The sequence below is a fragment of the Saimiri boliviensis genome, chromosome 16 (genome assembly GCF_048565385.1).
Source record: "Saimiri boliviensis isolate mSaiBol1 chromosome 16, mSaiBol1.pri, whole genome shotgun sequence".
NCBI lineage: Eukaryota > Metazoa > Chordata > Mammalia > Primates > Cebidae > Saimiri > Saimiri boliviensis.
Window position 1 is genome coordinate 35,185,001 of NC_133464.1, and position 25,314 is coordinate 35,210,314.

The window sequence follows — 25,314 nt, forward strand, 5'->3', positions numbered from 1 at the left end:
AAATGAACTCATCTAGAAGCTTGGTTGTGGCAAAACCAATAAGTGAATTGCTTTGACAGATAACGCTTTGATTGCTCGATCTTTGGTAAATATGGCATCATCTGCATGGAGGATCTGATTCATGAGATCTATACTGTTGAAAAATGCTTCAAAGAAGCAAATAACTTCCTGTGGCCCTTCAAATTATCTTCTCCACGAGACAGAATGAAGAAAAAGGCCACTCATTTTGTAGGAGGTGGAGATGCTGGCAACAGGGAGGACCAGATCATCAGGCTTATTAGAAGAATGAACTAAGGTGCCTACCATGATTATTTTTCTAAGCTGGACAGTTAATAGTATCTCCTCTCAAAAAAATAAAGAATAACTTTTCTTCAAATATCTGGTCAATAAATGAAGTTTTACTGAAGAAACTCAGGGAGCATCCTAGCTGAAATTTTATTAACAAGTAATTTTTATTTGAAAATTATCAAATAAAATGCAAATTACCTGCATCTTTCCCGTTTCTTTACTGTGATCATATAAGAAAACCAGGCAATACATACGGAGTTTTGGACTTTCTAAGAACTTGCTAAGTTTGTGAGACAAAATGTCACGAGGAGCAGCGGCATCCTCGCCAAGGCTGCCTCCTTCCATTGCCCTTACTTAACAGCCCACGCTGTATAGGAATCTCAAACTCTCCATGTTCAGCGTCCTAAGAATTTTTGTCCTCCAGCTCCAATGCAGATGCAATGGGGTCTCTTCTTTAGTCTTCCCTGTCAAAAACATCACTTCAACGTCCAGGTTTGGAACTGAGCAGTTAAAACGATTATTCCACACAATTAAACATTTTTTTAAAACAATTAAAAATATTGCATATCGACCGACATTCTCTTTTGAAATAAGTTGCATGAAAATTCCTTTTTAGTAGTCCAGCAAAGGACTGAATCCATTTTTTCCCCTTGCTCTTTCGTTTAAGGATAATTTTCAAATGAAAGTTACCTGTTAATAAAAATCTATCTTACGGTTCCCTGGCGCGCTTTCCCTTCCTTCCCAAAAGAAAGGACAGAATCTCTGCAGCCCCTGCAGGATCCTGGGTACGCAGGTTCAGCGGACAGATCTCTCTCCTACCTGAGACCCGGTGGCCAACACTCCAGCGTCTGCGTGGGGCTACGCGTCAGAGCCGGATCCGCCGCAAGGGGGCGCGCGGGTGCAGCCGGAGGTGGGAGTGGGCGGCTGTGCACGCGGCTTTGCGGTGCTGGAGTATGGGGGCTGCAGGGCTAGGGGTTAGGTCTGGCTGCATGGGCCTGGGGGCGCCTTGGCGGCGCTCTCTCCTCTGGAGCCTGCGGAGTGGCGGGGCAAACCCTTCCCAAGCTGTTTTTCCCTCCGTCGGGCTTCTAATTTTTATTTTATTTTATCAAGTTCTGGGATACAAGTGCAGATGTGCAGGTTTGTTACATAGGTGTACATGTGCCCTGGAGGTTTGCTGCACCTATCAACCCGTCATCTAGGTTTTAAGCCCCACATGCATTAGATATTTGTCCTAATGCTCTCCCTCCGCAAAGACTTCTAATTTGTTTGTTTGTTTTTCTTTTTTGAGATGGAGTCTCCCTCTGGTCACTTAGGCTGGAGTACAGTGGCACGATCTGGGCTCACTACAACCTCCGCCTCCCGTGTTCAAACGATTCTTCTGCCTCAGCCTTCCGAGTAGCTGGGATTACAGACGCCCGTCACCACACCCTATTTTTTTTGAACAGGCGTGTACCATGTTGGTCAGGCTGGTCTCGAACTTCTGACCTCAAGTTATCCACCCGCCTCGGCCTTCTTAAGGGTCAGGATTAGAGTTTTGAGTCACCACGCCCGGCTTGGCGCTTCTCATTTTTAAAGGTATCCAACATGCCTCCCTGCGCGCACTCCACTGGATCTCCAGGGACCAGGCCGGGCTTCAGACAACGGGCGGCAGGGATGTTCACTGTCACAGGGACCAGACCAGCCCACCCATTACCTGCTATCCCTTTGCCAATAGTGTTTTTTTTTTTTGGGGGGGGGGGGTGGCAGCGTAAAACATATATAACATCAACTTTACCATTTTAACCATTTTTAAGTGTGCGACCCACTGGCGTTAAGTGCATTCACAATGCTGTGGAGCCATGTCCACTGTCCACCCTTAGAACTTACTCATCATCCCAAATTGCAGCTATGAAACGCTAACTCTTCGTTCTCCTTTCTCTCAGCTCCAGATAGCCTCTATTATATTCTGCTTTCTATCTCGAATACTTTGTCTACTCTAGCTACTTCTTACAAGTGGAATCATGTAATATTAGTCCTTTTGTGTCTGGCTTGTTTGGCTTAGCCTATGTCCTTAGGGTTCATCAGCATTGAAGCCTGTGTCAACATTTCCTTCGTTTGTAAGGCAGAATAATATTCTTTTGTATGTATAATGCCACATTTTGTTTACCATTCGTCTGTTGATGGACATTTGGGTTGTTGGCTGTAGTGAATAATGCTGCTGTGAAACAAATACCTGTTGGAGTCCCTGCTTTTCATTCTTTTGTGTATTTACCTAGAAGTGGAATCATGGTAGTTCTCTTCAACCTTGTGAGGAACCACCACAGCCGCTGCAGTATTCTTTTTAATAAGTTAAAATATACAATTCGTTAATTTCGTTGTCTACAGGACTTGAAGTTTGAAGCTAGGAGATCTCCATTCAGTCTGGGCGAGTTTCCCTGGGAGGAAAAATGATTACTTTAAGGTCATTACTAGGTAGTGACAAAGTCGTTCCTAGAAACCAATTTTCTTTTCTATAAAACTTAGGAAAGGAGATATCTAGCACCTGTTTCACTTTAGGGGTGTAAGGATTAATGTGGCTATTATTCATTCTTTCAACAAGTAGTTACTGATTTCCTGATGGGTGAAGGGCGATGTCCTACACACTGGGGTTTGTGAGTATTTAATGAACCCAGGTCTCTGTGCCTGGGGTGAAGTCCGGGAGAGCTACATGGACTTCTTTAGTCTTGATTACAACCCAGCAAATGCCTCAGTGCTTTCTTGACAGATCCAAGGGACGTGCACATATTGAAAATGAGTTTCAATCCTTTAACATGTTGATCTGATTATTCTGTGAAACAACAGAAGGCCAACTTGTTTGGAGAATTCTTTAAAATCAAATCCATATTTCTTAGCTTTTTTTTTATTTTTTATTTTTTTAAACTAATGAGGTGTTGCTCTGTCACCCAAACTGGAGTGCAGTGGCACAATAAAAACTTGTAACTTCAAACTCTTGGGCTCCAGCAGTTCTCCCACCTCCACCTCCTGAGTAGCTAGGACTACAGCACACACCTCCGTCCCCGGCTAATTTCTTTTAATTTTAATTTTTGTAGAGATGGGGGGTCTCATTATGTTGCCCAGGCTGATCTAAAATTCCTAGCCTCGGGCAATCCTCTTGCCTTGGCCTCCCAAACTGCTGCTATTACAGGTATGCGCCACCATGCCCAGTCTGAATCTGCATCTTTCTTGACCTTCAGAATATTCTAGGTCTTTTCGTGTGTGTGTGTGTGTGTGTGTGTGTGTGTGTGTGTGTGTGATTCCAAGCATGTGTATGTATGGTATATCACAGATAGGAGCCATTACTCAATTTTATAAAACAATATATGAAGAATGTTTAGAATATTAGCATATACTTTAATGAAAGACAAAGTTTAGTAACAAGAGACTGAGACTCTTGATTTTATGCCTCCCAGGCCTAAGGCCACCCTTTCAGAGATTCAAGGGACATTGGATTCACACCAGCCTCAGGCACTTCCTGGTGAAGCCAGCCTGTGAGTTTTAGGTTAGAACAGAAGCCGGTGAGGAAGGTGTGGCTCAAAGGCAATCCCTAATATGCAGGGGTCTCCCCTGAGCTTCCTTCCTGCCTCCAAGTCCTCATATTTCCCCCAGATGGGTGCGCCTGCAGAATCCCAGGGAAACTGGAGTGATGTCCTCCCCTCTCAAGTGTTTCTGAGGATGAACTAGGGGTGGTCCAGAGTTTGGTGGGGCTGGATGCTTGGAGGTGGGTCAGACGAGAGCTACCAAGTGCACCGCTTCGGGGTCTTGGCATTGAAGCCACTGGGATTTTAACTCAGAGCCCTGAGTTTTATTTCCCATTGCTTTAGATTAGTGGTTGCCAGACCTTACAAACACAATCACCTGGGGAGATTTTAAGCTGGAGCAATGCTCAAGCTGGCTCTTTGCTCCCAGAGATTTCTATTGAACTGGCCTCGTTGGTGCCCAGGTTTCCCAGGTCATTCTCATGTGCAGCCAGCTTGAGAAGCACTGCTTTGAAGGATTTCAAGGGCTGATTTAATCCTCCAATGTTTCTGAGTCCTAGATGTTCTTATGTTCTTATCTATAAAATTATGTTCTCTCTTATGTGTGTGTGTGTGTGTGTGTGTGTGTGTGTGTGTATCTGAAAATCTACCTCTTTGTGATCTATCTGATCTCCCTTCCTTTTAGAATCTAATCCATAGCTCTTTTTCTCCCCTCTAGAAGGCCCCTGAGCTCTCTTTGTTGTAGAAGGAGTAATATTTGTAGCTGATGTTGGCTCTGAAGGCATACAGAATCACTTCGTGGTTTTTGGATTTGGCTTTCTGGTTTAGATTCTGAGACTGAGTTGCTTGATTGTTTTCAAAGAGGCAATGACATCATTTGTTTTTATTTCTATTTTTGAAGGTGAAGGAATTTGCACCTAATGTCAAACAGATGCTCATCGTTAATCACTTGAAAGGGAGCCCAACAGAAAGAAGAGAAATATGCCGAAGGAAAGTGCCAGGAGAGCCCGGACGGACGTCCAAGACTTGGCAGACCTGAACTTCAGTGAGCCTGATGCTGTCATTATACCTGGTGAGTTAGCTGAAAACTGTGAGGCCAACTGTTCATTTTAATTAAAGCTCACTGACTTTAAAACCTTCTTCCCGAAGGAATGATGCAGTCTCAGCTGCCATTTTGAAATCTTCTGTGCCAGGCTCCAGGTCAGTCGTTCTCAAACTGTGCTGTACATGAGAATTACCTGGAGCTTTTAAAAACTCCAGATGCATGGGTCATACCTTATACCAGCAACATGAGACTCTCTAGGGGTTGGAAACCAGTATTAGTGTTCATGCTCTCCAAGTGATTTCCTAGTGTCCTACGTAGGGTAACCAGTGGTTTGCAAAGTTGGCTGCACATTGGAATCACCTGGTAGGCTTCAAAAACCATCAATGCCTGTATCCTACCTCCATATGGCCTGGTTTTTGGAATTTTGAAAAGATTCCCAGATGATTCTCGTGTGCAGACAAGTTTGGGAACTAGTGCTCTACACCAGTGCCTTTTCAGCTTGGATGGAGGCATGACTCACCCGGAGATCTTGTTACAATGCAGATTCTGATTTGACTTCCAGGCAACAGCTGGGGTGTGGCAGGCACACCACCCTTTGAGGCCTTGAGACTTTGAAAATTAGAGGTTTTGCCTGTTTCTGGACCTTTTGGGGCAGAAATCAGTCTTAGATTGGCAACACTCCCTTTTCAAATAAAATATTTAAAATTAGTCTTTTATTCTATTTATGAGCAATAAAACCATAACTCAATCTTTTATTCAAATAAAAGATTGATTTACTAGGCTGGGTATGGTGGCTTACGCCTGCAATCCCAGCACTTTGGGAGGCTGAGGTGGCTGGATCACTTGAGGTCAGGAGTTTGAGATCAGCCTGGCCAACATGGTGAAACCCCGTCACTACTAAAAACAGAAAAAGTTATCTGGGCGTGGTGGTATGTGCCTGTAATCCCAGCTACTCAGAGGCTGGAGCAGGAGAACTGCTTGAATCTGGGCGGTGGAGGTTGCAGTGAGCTCGCTGAGCTGAGATCACGCCACTGTGTTCCAGCCTGGGCGACAGAGTGAGACTGTGCCTCAAAACAAAACAAAACAAGACAAAATAGAAGATTGATTTACTTAAAAGATTGATTTATGAGTATAATTATTTCAGATATTTTTCTTTGACTTTTTTTTGTTTAATTCCCTTCATAAAGAATAGTATGTCCTATATTTATCTTTTTCAAACTAAACAAAGTTAGTTTTATTGTCAGATTATATCAATTTATTCACAATGTTTCTGAAGTTTTTGGAGACACTTTGGAGATGTCCCACAGTGAGAACTGGGGACCATTGTGTTGGACCAGGAGTGTGTGTTGCTTGTTGCTATCTATACATATCTACCAAACAGGTTGCTTACTGCTATTTTACATATATAGTGTTCCAGATATTTATTGCTTACATTTCATGGCTTAATCAATAATTTATTGTCTTTCTTGGTTCTGTGGGTTGAGTAGCGTAGATGTGAAAGGAAAGCTTCCCCTTTGCCGTCTTAAGATTCTTGGAAAAATCAGCCCACATCAGGTAGATTAATTGGAGAAAAGGCATACAAATTTAATTAATGTGTACACTGGGCCAGTCACAGAGTGATTGCCCATGCCCCAAGGGGGATCAAAAGCTTATACATCAAACCGGCAAAACAGGTTATAGGAAGGGGTGGAAGAATTCCATTGAGGGGATGTCTAGGGACAATGAATGAATGGATCAGGAAACAGAGATTAACTTGCAGGTTATCTTGTGAAAGAATGTGATTACACTCTTGGTCTTAGGAAGAGGGGTAGAAAACCTTTTGGTAGGTCTGTATCTTAGGCAGATAAAGGAGCCCCAACACTGGCTGGGTTAGCTGGGCTTTGCTTGGGATGTCTGATGATGTTGCAGTGAGGTAGAGGCAGGGGCTGCAGTTATCTGAAGGCTTGGCTGGGCTGGGTGTCCACAGCTGTGTCTTCGCTCTCATGTCTGGTGCCTGGGCTGGGATGACTGAGGAGCTGAAGGCTGGCAGTGCAGCCACGTGACCACTGGCAATCCTGGGCTTCTGCATAAGTCATAGACCTCAGGGTGGTTGAGCTTCGATGTGAGTTTGACATTCCCCAGAACAAGCATTCTAAGTGTGAAAAGACAGACTTAGGCACATTCACATTTTAACAAGTTTATTTGAGTAGACTACTCATGAATTGGGTAACTCTAGACGTTCATGGAAGCAAGACAAAAAAAAAAAGAGTGGTTAAAGTGAAAAGTTACCAGTTAGAAGTTCATTGGAAATTTCTGATTGGTAAGGTCTCTAGTTAGAGGTTGGTGGGTGGGTTTTGATTGGTTAAGCTTAAGTGTCGTTTTCCTGGTTAAGCTTAAGTGTCATGACCATTCACTCTGAGTTGGGTTTCAGGCTGCTTTTGTAGGAACCCAAAGTGCTGAGTCCTCTCAGCCTTTGGGCTGAGCCTCTCAGTTCCCCCAGTTAAGAATTTTAATATAAGAGACTTGGGCTTTCCTCGTACAATCTAGCCATGAGGTCTCTCTGCATCACTTCTGCAGCTTTCAATGGATCAAAAGTGAGATCCGATTCAAGGAGAGAGAACCTCAAAAGGGCATAAATACCACTAGGCGTGGATATTGGGTAACTGTCTATGGGTATTGGATAACTGTCTATGGATAACTATCCATGGATATTGGATAACTGTCTTTGGAGACATGTTATACATTATGAGTAAAATGTAAGTTTAAATCACTATCTATAAAACCTCAGAGAGAGAAAGGGCAAGGAAGATTCATTTTGAGTTGCAGGTGTTTTGACAATTCACTCTTTTCTTCCATTGCTACTATGGCTATCTTGAGAGAAGTTTGTATACGTTATTTCTCCTGAGATGTGGTACTAATATTAGTGTTTTCACATCTAAGGCAGTATTACTAGCAAATTTATCTCAAAATTACTGCTATTTAAAAATCCTTTTATTTTAGCACATAAAGATAGATTTTTGTTTTTAAAATGTGTGGAATTCTCTCAAAGGCTTTTAAAAAGATACAGTTCTACTTTGTACCAAACTTGAAATATTTAGTAAAAATTAGCATCATGATAGGTGTTCCAGCTTGTGACTTCAGAATTTCATACTGTTGATGCAAAATATTTATTTATTATTGTTAGGTTAATATAAACCCTGTATGTCTATTGAGTCTGCTTGCTACAAGGCTACGTTGTAGCTATGTAACATCTTTAACGATTGGATGTGTTTTAGCATTTGTCATCAATTTTTTACAAAAAGATCTCTGAGCAACCCTGATGATTATAGGTTGTGGGACTTTTTTTTTTTTTTTGAGACAGAGTCTCACTGTGTCACCCAGGCTGGAGTGTAGTGGCGTGATCTTGGCTCACTGCAACCTCTGCCTCCAGGGTTCAAGCAATTCTCCTGCCTCGACCTCTCCAGTAGGGCATGCCCTACCACGCCTGGCTACTTTATGTGTTTTTAGTAGAGACAAGGTTTCACCACATTGGTCAGACTGGTCTTGAACTCCTGTCTTTGTGACCTACCTGCCCACCATAGCCTCCCAAAGTGCTGGGATTACAGGTGTGAGCCACTGTGCTCGGCCTCGATACTGACTTTTTAAAACAAAGTTAATGAAAAAGAAAAAAGTGTTGGGAGGCTGAGGTGGGTGGATCACCTGAGGTCAGGAGTTTGAGACCAGCCTGAACAATATGGTGAAACCCCATCTCTACTAAAAAAAATTGTGGGGGTGGCTATGGGAGGGATAGTGGGAGGAAGGATAGGGGAGGGATAACAGGGGGAGAAATGTCAGGTATAGGTGATGGGGGGATAGTGGCAACAAATCACCTTGCCATGAATGTACCTATGCAACAATCTTGCATGATCTGCACATGTGCCCCAGAATCTAAAGTACAATAAATAATAAAAAAATACAAAACAAGCAAACAAAAACAAAGTGAATGAATTAATTCAAAGTCATTATCAACTCTAGAAGATATTAAAGAAATACTATTTTTACATCCTAACCACATATGTTATATGTTGCTTTTCTATGCCCTCATTCTTTGCCTAAGATTTGTCCATCTATTCTTGTCAGCTGCCTTAATTAATCCTGGGTTGTCGTCTCTGCTGGTGGCTTTGGCGTAGCCCAGAGCTACCCTGGATGGGAAGGACTACTCTGTCGGCAGTTCTGTGAAGGGTCCTTCAAGCCTTCCATTGTGCTAGGAAGCTCATCCGCTGCTGCTGCGTTTCCCCTAGGTTGGCAGCTGAAACCTCCTGCTTGTGAAGTCGCAGTGGGTCAGGATAATAATGTGGACAGAGGGAAAGACAGGGATAGAAAGCTCCCTGCTGAGTAAGCGGGTCCTAAAGTGTCTTCCTATTTTCCTTCCTGCACATGAATATAGACATGATTGCTTGACAAATTATCTTTTTTTTTTTTTTTTTTTTTTTTTGAAACAGAGTCTTGCTCTGTCATCTAGGCTGGAGTGCAGTGTAGTGCAGTGCAGTGGCATGATCGTGACTCACTGCAACCTCAACCTTATGGGCTCAAGCAGCCCTTCCACCTTAGCCTCCTGAGTACCTAGGACCATAGGTGTGCACCACCACGCCTGGCTAATTTTGTAATTTTTGTAGAGATGGGGTTTTGCCATGTTATCCATACTGGTCTTAAACTCCTGGGCTCAATTGACCCCCGCCACCACCCCTGCCTTGGCCTCTCAGAGTGCTAGACAAATTATCTTTCATTATGGGGCTGCAGCATTTGGTGATTGGCATTAGGGTAGAGGTGGTAAGGGGCTGTGGTTTAAGGTGGTAAGTCCAGATGTTTTAAGTAATATGGAAGATACATTTTTTCAAACTATTAATACATTGGCTTACTCTGAAAGAAAAAAAATTTCAATGTAGCAATTCTGTTGTATCATTCAGCTGTATGAAGTGGCATTGCTTTAATTACTTCCTATTGATCCTAGTACATTTAGCCTTCACTTTTCTTACTAACTGGGTATTTAAGCGAAGCCTCATGTTGGGACATATTTCTTATGTGCACAATATCTGTCAGCTTTTGTTCTGAACTTTGCAGTGTTTGAGAGGCCAGTGTGAGCTAGTAATTGTAACCTTCTTCACAGTCATGCTGCCAGATGCCTAAGGAACATTTTTCCTCACTCAGTTGTATCTTGTCTTCACGATATGTTTTCTGGTGAGGACAGAGCCACTGCTATACAGGGCCTTAGCTATAAACATGGATGTGAGTAAGTCCTATGGGGATGTTACCAACAAAATAGCACTGATGTGTGCATTCATGGCATGGCCCTTCTGTGTGGATTTTTTTTTAGGTATAGGGTCTCGCTAATGTTGCCCAGGCTGGAATACAGTGGCTATTCACTGATGTGATCATTGTGCACTACAGTCTTGAAATTTTGGGCTTAAGCCTGCCTCCTGCCTCAGCCTCCCGAGCAACTGGGACTGTAGTCAGGTACCACTGCACCTGGCTCTCTGCATGGTATTTCTGATGGAATATTAAAAATGGTAGGACATGTTTTACAGCAGGCTTGAGAAATAGTGCTTGACCTATAATATTTAGAATAAATTGTTCAGGTAAAAATAGTTTAGCTCCTACCAAATGAATTACAGTCTTTCACTTGATGATAGGTACTTTGTGATCTTGACTCACAACTAAGTAACCATTATTATTCTGACATACATGGTTTCCTAAAAAGCACATTTTTAAATTTTTTAGTGTCAGAAGCAACACTAGCATTCCATTGCTTCTGATAGATGGGCATTGGACTGTTTTAAAGTTTTTATTGAACCTCTGGGTTGGCTCCTTCATAGGTGCCAACTGTAACTGGGATTGGTTGACTTGTTTGTAATAACCACACAAGAAGCCAGGATAACTCTTTAAGTGAGATGGTAATATCTGAATGTTTAATTCTGCATTTACAACTGTACAGGGAGACTAAACTAATTTTAGTTATTTTTGGAAGGTGTTTATTCTGTTCTATATGATTCCAATAAAGTTATGACCCCGTACCCCTCTCCTTTTTTTTGAGACAGGGTCTTGCTCTGTTGCCCAGGTTGGAGTGCAGTGGTGAGATCTCAGCTTACTGCAACCTCTGCCTCCCAGTCTCAAACGATCCTCCCACCTCAGTCTCCCAAGTAAGCTGGGGTTACAGGTGCACACCACCATGCTTGGCTAATTTTTTACTTTTTTGTAGAAACAGCTTCTCCCTATATTGCCCAGGCTGTTCTTGAATGCCTGGGCTAAGGAATTCTCCTGCCATGGCCTCCCAAAATGCTGGGATTACAGGTATGAGCCACCATTCCCAGCTGAACCATGGTACTTTAAAAAAGTTACCATGTATCATAAATTCCTTTGATGTGCTGTACAGCAGCAAACTACTGGGCACCTAGAGTTTAAGCAAGAGCCTGGGTAGTTGCCTATGATACACTTACCTACTTTGGATGTGTTTTGAATTATTACTTTCTGTGAACTATTAGTGTGCTATTTTCTTTTTTCTTTTTTTTTTTTGAGTCGGAGTTTCGCTCTTGTTACCCAGGCTGGAGTGCAATGGCGCGATCTCGGCTCACCGCAACCTCCGCCTCCTGGGTTCAGGCAATTCTCCTGCCTCAGCCTCCTGAGTAGCTGGGATTACAGGCACGCGCCACCATGCCCAGCTAGTTTTTTGTATTTTTAGTAGAGACGGGGTTTCACCATGTTGACCAGGATGGTCTTGATCTCTCGACCTCGTGATCCACCTGCCTCGGCCTCCCAAAGTGCTGGGATTACAGGCTTGAACCACCGCACCCGGCTAATGAATGATTTTTTAAAAATAAGTGAAGTATTGCAGGTAGGTTTTGTGTTGGGAGAAAAGATTGCACAGACATGTACAACTCTGCTGGAATGAAAAGCAGTGCATTTTGTCATAACTTTGCCCCTTTGCCCTCTACCTTGGCTCTCTATAGCTTTGCTCTGTGCAGGGAAGTCTTGCTAGAATCGACAAGAAAGCTACATTTGTACAGTGCCACTGGTCTTTTGCAGTCAGAGGTTATATCATGGCCCAGAAAGAACTGGAAGCTTTTAATTCCATTAAAGGGAGGCTCACATCCTTTGGACTCTTCTGGTCCCTGAACCTAACTCAGCCACCAGAAGCTTACATTTCTACCAGGGGAGGAACAAAGCAAGCAGAGGCTGCCCAGAACAGGCACAGAGCACTTTCTTCATCTTATTTAATTATTTTGCTTATTGTCTTTCTACTTATAATAGATTGTAAGCTCATGAGAATAGGAGGTTCTGCCTATTTTGTTTATTGCTCTATTACCTGCACTAAGAATATCCCCTGGCAGATAGTAAGCCCTCAATACACATATGTTAAATTGAGCCCATCATTTACCCAGCATCTCTCAAAGAGGTTTCTTTACACAAACTATCACAGTACTTATGGTGGTCCCTGTCGCAGGGGATTTATCTGACTGTGATCTGTTTTATAGATAAAACCTTCCACGTAAAGTTGTTATAAAATATAATTTATAAAAATTCCTTTAAATCTCACATGTTATCGTTATAAGCTGTTGTGTTAAAATTATCACAAATCTTCATTAGAGAAATGCAAACCAAAACCACAATGAGATACCATCTCACACCAGGATGGCTGTTGCTAAAAAGTCAGCAAATAACAGATGCTGGCGAGGTTGTAGAGAAAAGTGAACACTTACACACTGTTGGTGGGAGTGTAAATTATTTCAAACATTGTGGAAGACAGTGTGGCAATTCCTCAAGGACCTAAAGACAGACATACCATTTGATTCAGCAATCCTACCAGGTATATATCCAAAGGAATATAAATCATTCTGTTATAAAGACATATGCACATATATGTTCATTGCAATACTACTCACAATAGCAAAGACATAGAATAAACCTAAATGCCTATCAATGATAGACTGGATAAAGAAAATATGGTACATATACGCTATGGAATACTATTCAGCCATAAAGAAGAACGAGAACTCTTTTGCCTGCCGCCATGTAAAACATCCCTTTGCTCTTCCTTCATCTTCTGCCCTGATTGTGAGGCCTCCCCAGCCATGTGAAACTAAGCAGCAGCAACTGGAGGCTTCCATTGAAAAGAACTATAACAACATGCAAATCCTGCACCAGCAACTGAGATATCCAGGTTCTGTCATCAGAACTGACTGGGTGGCTGGCATGACCCATGGGGAGGAAGGAAGAGCAGTGTGGTATGGTGGCCCACCTGAGAGCCACATGGGGCAGGGGAGTCCCCACACTCCAGCCAAGGGAGGTGGTGAGTGAGTGTGCTACCTAGCATGGGAAACTGTGCTTTTTCCATGGAACCGTACCACCCATGGATCAGAAGATATTACTTGTGAGCCCACTCCACTGGGGCCTAGGGTCCCAGCCAAGGAGCTGCGCAGATTCTCAGCAGCCACTCAGCTAGAATCTGCTTCAGCCTGCCAAGTTCCTGACTGAGGAGTGGCCAGCACCACAGCTGTGACTGCCTGCTGTCTAAGCCATTTGAGCTCCCTGCAGGAGGGGCAGCAGCCAACACTGAGACTGCTGGCTGCCTAACACACTAAGCTCCCAGACTGAGGGAAGGATGGTAGCTATCACTGTAGCTCCAGGCCACACTTTTCCCCTGCTGAAGCCAGGGAGGCTGGATGTGTTGGTCCCAAAATGTAATCCCCACAGTCCAACACACTGGCTGTGGCAGACAGCAGCCATAGTGCCTCTTCAGGCCCGACCCTGACCCATCCCTTCTCAATGGGTGGAGCCTCCCTGTGGGAACTCCAGTAACTCCAGCTAGGGACTCAGGGATAGAACTCTGCTCTCCCTGTGCCTGAGTCCATAGTGGGAGGGGTAGCCATAGTCTCCGTGGACTAGCAGACTTAGTCTTTCTTCCTGCTAGTTCTGAGGAATCTGGGCAGCCCAGACAAGTGGGTTTCCCCCTCAGAAAAGCACACCCCCTCTACCCAGGGACAGTCAAAGTGATTTGTTAAACAGGTCCTGCTCCCTGTACCAGCCAACAGGGTGAGACCCTCCAACAGGGTTGTCAGACACCCTATATAGGAATGCTCCTACTGGCATCAGGTCAGTGTCCCTTGAGGTCAGAGATCCCAGAGGAGGGAGCAAGCACCTATCTTTGCTATTCTCCAGCCTTCTCACCTTGCGTAACATCTTCAGGTGCAAGAACAAACCAGATAAATAGGGCCTGAAGTGAACCCCCAGCAAACTGCAGCAGTCCTGCAGAAGAGGAACCTGACCATTCAAAGAAAAACAAACAGAAAACAGTAACAACAGCATTAACAAAAAAGTGTCCACAAAAACCTCATCCAAGGGTCAAAAGCCTCAAAGATTGAAACTCTTGAAGAGTTTCTCAAGACAGAAACTCACTCAAGAGAGAAAGAATCAATGAAAAACACTGAAAACCCAAAAGGCCAAAGGGCCTCTTTTCCTCCAAATGATTCCAGCACCTCTCCAGCAAGGGTGCATAACTGAACAGAGGATGAAATGGATGAATCGACAGAAGTAGGCATCAGAAGATGGATAATAACAAACTCTGCTGAGCTAAAGGGGCATGTTCTAAACCCAATGCAAAGAAACCAAGAACCTTGATAAAAGGTTACAGGAGCTGCTAACTAGAATAACCAGTTTAGAGAGGAACATAAATGACCTGATGGAGCTGAAAACACAGCATGAGAACTTCGTAAAACATATACAAATATCAATAGCAGAATTGACCAAGAACAAGAAAAGATATCAGAGTTTGAAGACCTTTTTGCTGTAATAAGGGACACAGACAAGATTAGAGAAAAAAGAATGAAAAGGAACAAACAAACAAAAAAACCTTTGAGAAATATGGGACTATGAAAAAAGACCAAACCTATAATTGATTGGAGTACCTAATGGAGATGCGGAGAATGGAACCAACTTGAAAAACACACTTCAGGGTATTATCCAGGAGAACTTCCCCAACCTAGCAAGACAGGCCAACATTCAAATTCAGGAAACACAGAAAACACCACTAAGATACTCCATCAACCCCAAGACACACAATCATCAGATTCTCCAAGGTTGAAATGAAGGAAAAAATGTTAAGGACAGTCAGAGAGAAAGGCCAGTTCATTGAATCTCCCCAAATGCAAATGCGTTTAGATGTTGGTAAGTCTCAGAAGAGATTGTCTGATGGAATTATTACATGCTGGAGAGTTTGAAGCCACCTCTGGTGGAGTAGGTCCTTTGAGAAGTGTAGTCAACACAGAGCAGTCTTCTAGGTCTTCTAGATTTTTGACTATCTTTATAATGCTTTCCACTGTGTCACAGGACAGCATCCTGGAGGCATTGGCTCTGAACTTTTCCTCTAGGTCCTCCTGGCTCAGTGGTTTTCTCCAGTGCCCATAGAAGGTGTCAGAGCGATCTGTGAAGGTGGCTCCATCCTTGAGGGTGACACTTATTTCACAGTACAGTGTGTTGAAGCTTGGCAAGTTGTCCGGAGGGTAATCCAGCTCCACCTTACTGAGCAGCTCTCTCACCTGTGGCCTGTTGATCTGGCATTCATGGAATGAGGGGACAGTGATGCCACCATCAAGCAACATGGCACAGGCTACGTACTGGAATGAATGATGGGCTTCATGCTCCGAGTCTGGAGAGGGCCTATTTACGTACTGGACATTGGGAATCCTGAGCACAATTCTCTTAATGTGGTCGATTGGAAGCAGGGTTTTCTCCGCTACAAGGTGCTTTCTTACAGATGCAGCTGCATCTGCCACCCAATGGGTAGATAAATGCGCAGGAAAACACTTAAAGGCCACATCCTGTTGGTCTAGCAGCCAACTGTAGGAATGTAGGCTTGGAAGGACTTTTGGGGAATAGTCAGCATAAAAGGCCCCAAGTCCTGCCTCCAAGTCCAAGATCTGCTTGTTTCCTTGGAGACCCAGCATTGCCAGAAAAGCAGCTTCTATCCCATGCTTGGCAGCATTGCCAATGTGGAGGGGCTTGGTTTGAGTGGCAGCATTTGCCATGGGCGCCCCAGCATGGGAAACAGCAATGGCCAGGGCTTCTTGGCACTTTGTCAAGCTAAGTCCTAAAAACTTGGACGCAGCAGCAGCACTACCCAACGTTCCCACCACAGAAGGGGGATGGAATCTGAAAAGCAAAGAAGCAGAGTTGGAAACTTACAAACCTTAACCACCAGGAGGCAGGATAGTGTAGTCATCAAGAGCATCAGTAATGGAGTCACACTGTCTGGGTTCAAATCTCATCTCCTCTACTTTATTAGCTATGTGATCTGGGGAAAGTTATTCAACTTCTCTGTAGATTTTTTTTCACAATGTGGTGATAGGCCAGGTGCGATGGTTCATGCCTGTAATCCCAGCACTTTGGGAGGCCAAGGTGGGAGTGGCATCTGAGATCAGTAGTTCGAGACTAGCCTGGCCATCATGGCGAAACCCAGACTCTACTAAAAATACAAAAATTAGCTGGGTGTGGTGGCAGGTGCCTATAGTCCCAGCTACTTGGGAGGTTGAGGCAGGAGAATCTCTTGAACCTGGGAGGCAGAGACTGCAGTGAGCTGAGATCACACCACGGCACTCCAGCTTGGATGACAGGAGACTCTGTCTCCAAAAAAAAAAAAAAAAAAAAAAAAAAATTAAAATGGTGTTAATAATAACATCTACCTCTTAGGTTTTAGGAGTTTTGAATAAATTAACATGTTTACAGTACTGCCTAACATACAGTGAGTTCTTTATAAATGGTACCATTACAATGATTGCCAGAAAGGCAGCAGCTACTGATTGCCGAAATCTTATGTAAGTAACTGTGAGAGTTGCAGGCTTTGAAGAAACTGTGAAACATCACCACCTAGTATTTCAATTTACTCCTCTCCTAGCAGGCTAGAGCAAGTGGCAATGGAAATCTGACGCTCAACCATATGACGTGGCTGACGTTTGACCATTTTTGATCTGCAGGATGAACAGTCAGGGTTAGGATATTCTGAATGTTCTCAGTAGTCTGAGGGATGCTAGCCAGGCTCAGAATGGATTCTGCTTTAAGGTTGCGATAAGGAATGCTCAGCACACTCATGAATGCCAGAATGACATGAGTCATCTTGTGATGAGTAGCCCAATGCATTTCATGGTCCTGGTTGCACTCCCGAAGTCACGTCTTTAAACGTGAATAGAGGGTTTCATATGTGACCAGTGAATTGACTTATCTACCTGCACTAATGTTAACATCTTCTGTTGAGCCGGCCTCTAAGTCAGAAAGCTCTACAGAGATGATGATTGACAGATGAAGGGGATGTGACTGCCTTTTGATGGGGCAGATTCTCTCCATACCTCTTTGGTATGTCATTGGCTTCCTTGGCGAAATGCAGTAATCGGCCTTGCACTTCTATACCAACATTGAAAGCCAGTAGCAGGTCAAGGCCAGAAAACTTCAGACTTCTTGGGAGAGCTTCTGCTAAAGCTGTGAGGACAGGAAGGACAGCCCCAGAAGGGTGGGTGGCAGGGTGCCACGTGTCATCAAAATCCATGGAGTGAATCTATGTAAAGAGACACAGCAACAAAAAACTTTACATTTTCCCTTGATGCAATGGCTTTTGGATTACTAAGACTTAGTTTAGTAATAACCTTGTTTTATATGAGATTATTTTGATTCTCTGAAAAGAAAATCTGAGAACTGACTGTGGTTTTCTTTCTTTTCTTTTTTTTTTCTTTTTTTTTTTTTTTTCTGAGACAGAGTCTTGCTCTGTCACTCAGCCTGGAGTGCAGTTGTACAATCCCGGCTCACCGCAGTCTCTGCCTCCCAGGTCCAAGCAATTCTCCTGCCTTAGCCTCCCGAGTAGCTGGGATTACAGGCACCTGCCACCATGCCTGGCTAATTTTTGTCTTTTTAGTAGAGACGGGGTTTCGCCATGTTGGCCAGGCTGGTCTTGAACTCCTGACCTCATGATCTGCCTGCCTAGGCCTCCCAAAGTGCTGGGATTACAGGCATGAACCACTTCGCCTACCCTGGGTGTGGTTTTTAATCACAAGACCAGGCCCTGAGAAATGCTTTTCCTCTGCCAGAGGAGGGCAGGACCTTGGAGAGCAGTTTGTGAGCCTCTAGGACAGGCGTCCCCAGACTTTTTACACAGGGGTCCAGTCCACTGTCCCTCAGACTGTTGGAGGGCCGCCACATACTGTGCTCCTGTCACTGACCACCAATGAAAGAGGTGCCCCTTCCTGAAGTGCGGTGGGGAGCCGGATAAATGGCCTCAGGGGACCGCATGCGGCCCACGGGCCATAGTTTGGGGACGCCTGCTCTAGGAACTTGGGTCTTGACCTGGTAGCCTGAGCATCCTCTGCCATGGGCCCTGGAAGGATCTATATTCCCCTTTAAAAACAAGGCTGCAGAATCAGGTGGCTGGCAATTTCTTCCTCCTCCACTCTAAATAAGTTGCACTGAAAGTTTAATGTCACTTATTCCATATGAGGCCGTATATTTTTGTACCTTTTTCTTATGAACTAATTTCAAATTTTTAGGGAAGTTGTAAGAATAGCACAAGAACTCTCAAACTCAGATTAACTTTTCAGCTATATTTCAACAATTATTATTTTCTGCTTTAAGATTTCATTCCTCTTTATCCTAGCCATTTTCTTTTTTCCTTATATTAAAACAGTAATAACCAGAAGTTCATTTAAAAATAGATTTTTATGTCTATTTGCTGTCACTGGTGCATTTCCCACTGCTTTCAGGACATTACTTTGGAACACACTATTGGCTTTAACTTTCAATATCCTGAGCTATTGTTCCCATAAATCATAAAAATATCTCAAAAACTCCAACATGTCTATTTCCAAATTACATCTTGTAGAATACTTCCCTTGACACACAGAAAAAGCATAAAAATAATCTGTCAGATGAGAAGTACTCATTTTTTGGTTCAGAAAATACAGACACTATATGGCCAGTGTTCCTTTCTCAATAACTGTCTGTTAAACAGATGAATGAGTGAATGAATAAAGAGCACATTACTGGAGAGAAACTGGCCCCACAACAGGAAAACTGAGAATAAATTGGAACTGGATATTTGGTGTTATATTTTTTGCTATTTATATTCAAGTTTTCGAATTGGTATACCTTAGGGTGTTTTTATCTAAATCCTTCCATCTTCTTTCCTCTGCTACACAATCTGTTTGAAAAGCATCAATTTACTGTAAAAACATGAAAACTGAATTACTACGCAGGAGAGAGGGTAAGCCACTTTACCTCTCTGACTTTCAGTTCTTTCATCTGTAAAATATAGAATTTGGGCAATTACTGAGATATTTCCCAACTCGAAAATTATTATGATTATCTAATAGTTGAAAAGATGTGTAAACCTCCTTACAGCCACACCATTCACAAAAGCAGCATATGTGGGTGGGAGCCTGATGTCCGGCCGACCCCAAACAGTGCTGGATATGTTGCAACTGTAGATCTGGAACAAAAGCAAATCAACCAGTGATAGTGTGAATACAACATACCAAGTCACCATCTCAAGAGTTATTCTTCACCTTTGGACGCATTAAGCATAGTTCTTACTTGAACCTTTGTCACAGACAGAAGCCCTAGTCATTGAATTCCTCTCATCTTTGTAGAATACACATCTTTCCCCTATAAAAGGTGGAGGGGATGCTGTTGCTTGATCCCAGATCATGATCCGGAAGTGCTCCAGGAAAGCACATCTGAAGTTACTCTTATTTACTCCTTGGTGTAAATACCAGGAAAGATGGACTAACTGCCTATATCAAATATGCCCTAGGGAGAGCAGGAGCCCTCATGTACATGCCCACTCTCTGGTCAGAGTACTTGACCAGGCTTTTCTCCAGAGAATAATAATGAACTGTGAGATATTACTAGTATATGGGTTTTTTATTTATTTGTTTGTTTGTTTTTGAGACAGGGTCTGGCTCTGTTGCCTCAGCTGCAGTGCAGTGGTGTGATCTTGACTTACTGCAGCCTGAAGCTCTTGGGCTTAAGTGATCCTCTTACCCTCAGCCTCCCAGGTAGCTGGGACTACAGGTGTGCGCTGTCACACCTGGCTAATTTGTGTGTGTGTGTGTGTGTGTGTGTGTGTGTGTGTGTGTGTGTTTTGGAGATGGGGTTTTGCCATGTTGCCCAGGCTGGTCTCAAATTCCTGGGCTCAAGCAGTCTGCCTGCCTTGGCCTCTGGAAGTGCTGGGATTATAGGTGTGAGCCATCATGCCTGACTGTGTATGGTTTTAAGATAGTGACTTAGTAAAGAATATGGGTCAATATTAAAGCTCAGATAATGAAACATAGAAAATGATATAGAACAGTGCTACACACATCAAGTGCTGTCTATAAAACTTAGAGTAAATGTAACACATATGTATGCACTGGGTTGTGTCTCTAAAGTAGACTTTGAGCTTCTTACCTTGCTGTATTGGCTGGCTTTGTGAAACACTTCTGTACTGGTTCCCAAGAAGCCAGCACCGAGAGTGTCTAGAATCATCCTCTTGCTCCTCTGAATAATGCGATCTGTCAGGTGTCCCACTTTCAAACCATGGATTGTTTTGGCAAAACTTTCTGTGACAGACTTTAAATGGAAGAGTGTTAGGACAGGGCTACACCCCCCTCTGAACTTACACATTTCTCTTCTGTAAGAGATCTTGGGGCACTTTTGTGTAAAGAGTTTTGCTTCACTAGAAGAAACCCAGTTGATCCAATTTAGTTTAATTTCTAAAAAAATGATGTGTACTAAGCATCTACTATGTGTGAGGCAGCACAGCAGCCAGTTTCTGTCCTCAGTCAAGTTGAGGGGCCGGATGGCAAGCACAGGATCGGCACTGTGTGATGGGTGGTGGTGGAGGGAAGCACAGGGAGTTGTGGGGGTAGGATGGGAGGGACACTTCTGTGTCATGGGGATTTCTCCCGGTGCAGTGCACTCAGCTGCTATTGTGAGATACTTGCCAGGCACTGTGCTGAATATCTCAAATACATTACCCACTTAATACCCACAGGTCTCTAGGTAGTTATTTTTGCGGGTGAGAAGACTAAGACCTAGAAAACTAAAGTCACTAATGTTCACAGCTTTTAAATGGTGGAATCTGAACATAAACCCCTATGAGTCTAACTCCGCAGTCAGTGCATCTAGCTATCAAGTCCAAAATGGTCTGATGAACATGTACCTCACAACACCTTGGATTCTTGCTGAAAATGAACATTTCTGCTCCCCACTCTAGATCACCAAAATTAGACACTTCCCAGAAATAGACCCTCTGGAAGCATAGCGCAGGATTCTGTTTTCATTAGGTTCTCTAAGAGGTTCTTAAGTGCTCTGGTCCTCTTACGTGCAATATGGCACTCTCTCCAGTGTGACTACTGAGCACTTGAAATGCAGCAAATTGAGATGTGTCATAAGAGTAAAATAAAGACTGAATTTTGAAGGTTTATTAGAAAAAAAGAATATAAAGCACCTCAATAATTTCAAAATATTGATTACATGCTGAATCAATATTCAATACGTTGACCAGATGCAGTGGCTCTTGCCTGTAATCCCAGCGCTTTGGAAGGCTGAGGCAGATGAATCACTTGAGGTCAGCAGTTCAAGACCAGCCTGGCCAATGTGGTGAAACCCCATCTCTACTAAAAATACAAAAGTTACCTGGGTGTGGTGGTGGGCATGTGTAATCTCAGCTACTTGGAAGGCTGGGTGGGAGAATCACTTGACCTGGGAGGCTGAGGTTGCAGTGAGCCAAGATTGCACCACTGCACTCCAGCCTGAGTAACAGAGTGAGACTCCATCTTAATAAAAAAATTCAATATATTGATATCAACATATGAATAATATATGGGATATGGTGTAAATAAAACACGTTTTTAATGTATCGGTTTCTTCTAAACATTTTCTAACATTTAAAATACTAGAAAATTTTAAATACACATGTGACCTGAGAACCACTGCCTGCTCTTTGCTGTTGGTGGAGACATTGATACTAGATCTCGTTATGAAAACTTAAGTGTGGTCATCAGATAATGGTGCAGGGGAATGAAATTGGAGGGTAAAGGTAGAAGTAGAAGTGAGGCCAAGGCTGGGAGGTGTGAGAGAGTGGAGGGAGTCTGCCTCCCTTCAACTACGGAGTTCCATGCAGGAGACAAAGGTGAGAGGAAGAGTAGATATGCAGCTTATGACCTGATGATGAACATTATGTCATGCTCAAGACTGTGAGGTCAGTGAGGAGCCAAAGTGCTGTCTTTAGAAAAGTAGAGGTATGGTCAGAACTGATGTTTTGGAAAGATTTCTGTAGGCAATTATGTAGAGTATGGATTGGAGAGGGCTGGACAGGGTCAGTGAAAAGACTGCTGCAGTAGCCCAGGCTCTGCATGGGAAATGGCAGTGCCATTGACCAGGGGAGAGAACTCAGGAAGAGGAGCAGCCTTCTGAGCAATGGTGATGGCTCAGTGTGAACTTGTTGAATATGAAGTATCTGTGGTCTTGTCACTGGAGAAGATCATTCTACTTCTACCCATAAGCCAGATAAGAAAAATGTGCAAGATTATTTGTATTTCATAATCAGTGGAATACTCTACAATTCCTTTAAAATTCAAATTCTTCAATACATAGATATTATGTATTTTGTTTTCTACACATTTTCACAAGAGGGCATCCTTATGTAGAGTCAGAAACGTCCACTGTTTCTTTTTTTTTTTGAGACAGAGTCTCACTCTGTCATCAGGCGCCAGGCTGGAGTGCAGTGGCGCGACCTCGGCTCACTACAACCTCCGCCTCCCAGGTTCAAGCAATTCTCCTGCCTCAGCCTCCCGAGTAGCTGGGACCACAGGCGCGCACCACCATGCCCAGCTAATTTTTTTGTATTTTTAGTAGAGACAGGGTTTCACCATGTTGGCCAGAATGGTCTCGATCTCTTGACCTCGTGATCCGCCCGCCTTGGCCTCCCAAAGTGCTGGGATTACAGGCGTGAGCCACCGTGGCTGGCCAGAAACATCCACTCTTAAGCCAGGTTTCACTGTCTGCCCACCACCTAGTGAATTTTGAATTGCTTCCCTTTCTTGCTCTGGTTACTACATCATTGAACAACTTAATTTGTCTCTCTCAACATCAGATACCTCATTTTTAAATCATAGCTGTAGGGTGAGGGGTTATTGGATTAGGGGACTTGGGGTGTCTGGGGGGGTTCTCTGATACTGAGCTCAGTGCCAGGACAGAGCTACAGAGATGGAAACCATGCCTAGCTAAATGTCCTTCAACCTGGCCACCAACTAGTCCCATTTATAGAGTCTCAAGTCAGATTTACCAAGTAAAGGAGCACTTGCCATTTTCAAAAGGATGGGCTGCTTTTTATATCTCTGAGGGTTTTGATGGAAAGGGAGGGGGTAGGGTTTGGGGTGGGGGAGAGCAGGAGAGCAGATGACTGGGAGAGAGAAAGGGTACTGACACAAAGTTTTCAGGTTAGGGTGGAAAAATAACTGTAATGTTGACTTTCATGCTGCTAGAAATTTGAGTTAAAATATTTTTAGGGGCAGAGGGAGAGAGGAAGACAAGGTTAAAACTTATGAGTTTTGAATATTGATTGGATCCCTGACTCTAAGCAAAACGACCTCTTTTAAACCTCTCTTCCCACCCCTAAAAGTCCCACAGTTGAGGGCATGTAGTGATTGATCATTCATCTCTTCAGGGCTAGATCTGACCCAGGGGTATCTTATGGGGGAATGTAAGACCAGGGAGCAGGTGGGAGGCAGGGTGGTGACATGGAGCCCTGGAGATAATTGCACTGTCCATCCATATCAAACCATGCTGCTGGTGATACAAGAAGGTGGAGCCCTAGAATCCCCTGGAAGCCATGAATAGCACCCTGTGTGCCGAAGAACACATGGCCGTCCCTGACCGATGAAGGAATCAAACATGAGGGAAATTAAACGCACAGGTGCTCAGCTGTCAGTGGGCCTTGTGTTCATCTGTTTCTAAAATATCTTTCTGATCTGCTTGACCATCTCATGGCATTTGTATCACTTTTTAAATACATTGTTTATTAATGTATAAGTTAAGGCATAACATAAAAACCATTGAACAAATCAATTTCACAAGTTCTTACTGTGAGTCTAGCACTGTTGTAAGCTCTCAAGAATGCCAAGTGAACACGTGATGGTTCCTGCCTCAAAAAACTTATCTTCTGCAGAAGGTGGTGATAGTTAATAGATATCCAGAAACACAGTCTGGCAGTGTCATAATGGACACATATAAAACTAGGTGGTCAAAAGTCAATGAAATTGTCATGATTTGTCTCCTTCCTAACTTTGTAAAATAGAATCATTTATCTCATTTGTAAAACACTGATGAAAACCACCATGCAGTTAATTAGGTAGCCCACAGGTTATTAAGAAAAAGCAGGAGCAGGTAATTCTTAAAAGGAGAGGGCAACTGAAGAAATTGAAGAAGTAAGTTAGCTAGAAAAGCAATTTAAGTAAGCCACATAAAATACCACAATACCTTGAGCATCATTTTGTTGTAAAGAGGAGGTTCAGTTCAGGAGGAGTGAACCAGAGGAGTAATCTGTTTGCTGGATGTCTGACTGCCTTTATACCCTTCACTCCTCTTAAACCCATTTCCTTTCATTTGCTCTAACTCTAGAATTTCTATCATTTCAACACCTCCTGACTAGACTCACTTTAACTTCCTCTTTAATGAATTGTTTAACTCTTCAGTGGATGAGTAAATCAGTGAGGCTAGAACATACAGTAACCATGATCCTATGATTCCTCATAGGCATCAGAAAAAGTAAATTTATGGTAAAACTAGGATTGCCTTTTGTGCCTATATAGTTTATGTCAATATCAGAAGAATATTCACACTCTTTTAACTAGGTATCCCACTTCTCAAAATTTATCCTAAGGAAATAAACATGGATGTATAGAAAATTTTAGGGAAAAAATTCCACATGCACACAACAAAACACCCTTGCTTATAAGATCAAAAATTGGAAACAAGGCCGGGTGTATTGGCTCATATCTATAATCCCAGTGCTTTGGGAGGCCAAGCTGGGAAGATTACTTCAGGCCAGGAGTTTCAGACCAGCCTGGGCAGCAAAACGAGACCTTGTCTCTACAAAAAAATTTAAAAAACCCAGCCAGGTGTGGTGACACATGCTTATAGTTGTAACTACTTGGGAGGCTGAGGCAGGAGGATCACTTGAGCCCAGGAGGTTGAGGCTGCAGTGAGCTATGGTCATACCACTGCTCTCCAGCTTGGATGATAGAGTGAGACCCTCTCAAAAAAAAAAAAAAAAGAAAAAGAAAAAAAGAAAAAACAATCAAATGTGCCCAAATATTAGATTGGTTAAGTAAAATGTGGCATGTGCAATGTTCTAAGGTACTCCCATTTTCCCCTTCAACTTCACCCTGTTGGTCACCATTGTCTAGAGTAAAATGTGCCAGCCAGAAGTTTCTGGCAACTTGAGATTAAGAACCT

The 25,314-nt window shown here is 43.3% G+C and overlaps 1 protein-coding gene and 1 pseudogene across 2 annotated transcripts; one reads left to right on the forward strand and one right to left on the reverse strand.

Annotated features, from left to right (window-relative positions):
• LOC101053643 (large ribosomal subunit protein uL30 pseudogene) overlaps window positions 1-805 on the forward strand; it is a 1,307-nt pseudogene extending 502 nt beyond the window's left edge.
• Window positions 806-11,808: 11,003 nt separating this feature from the next.
• Window positions 11,809-24,432, reverse strand: ACOD1 (aconitate decarboxylase 1). 2 transcript variants are annotated; one of them, XM_003931045.4, is made up of 5 exons: window positions 24,337-24,432; window positions 20,263-20,424; window positions 19,214-19,303; window positions 17,178-17,383; window positions 11,809-15,987 (listed from the first exon to the last, which is right to left on the reverse strand). In XM_003931045.4, exons 1-5 carry the CDS (start codon window positions 24,346-24,348, stop codon window positions 14,994-14,996), a joined length of 1,464 nt encoding a protein of 487 aa, XP_003931094.4. In that variant the 5' UTR covers window positions 24,349-24,432; the 3' UTR covers window positions 11,809-14,993. The 2 variants fall into 2 exon arrangements, with proteins under 2 accessions (XP_003931094.4, XP_074243680.1); XM_074387579.1 differs by lacking the exons at window positions 19,214-19,303; window positions 20,263-20,424; window positions 24,337-24,432 and adding an exon at window positions 18,964-19,142.
• Between the last annotated feature and the right edge of the window lie 882 nt (window positions 24,433-25,314).

Bases quoted from the DNA above. Each gene is read 5' to 3' on its own strand.
- ACOD1 (XM_003931045.4), bottom strand. The intron at 19,304-20,262 runs GTAAGAAGCTCA...CTTTTGTTCCAG, and splicing joins AAGCCAGCCAATACAGCAAG to ATCTACAGTTGCAACATATC. The intron at 17,384-19,213 runs GTAAGGAGGTTT...CTCTTTACATAG, and splicing joins CTTTTGTGAATGGTGTGGCT to ATTCACTCCATGGATTTTGA.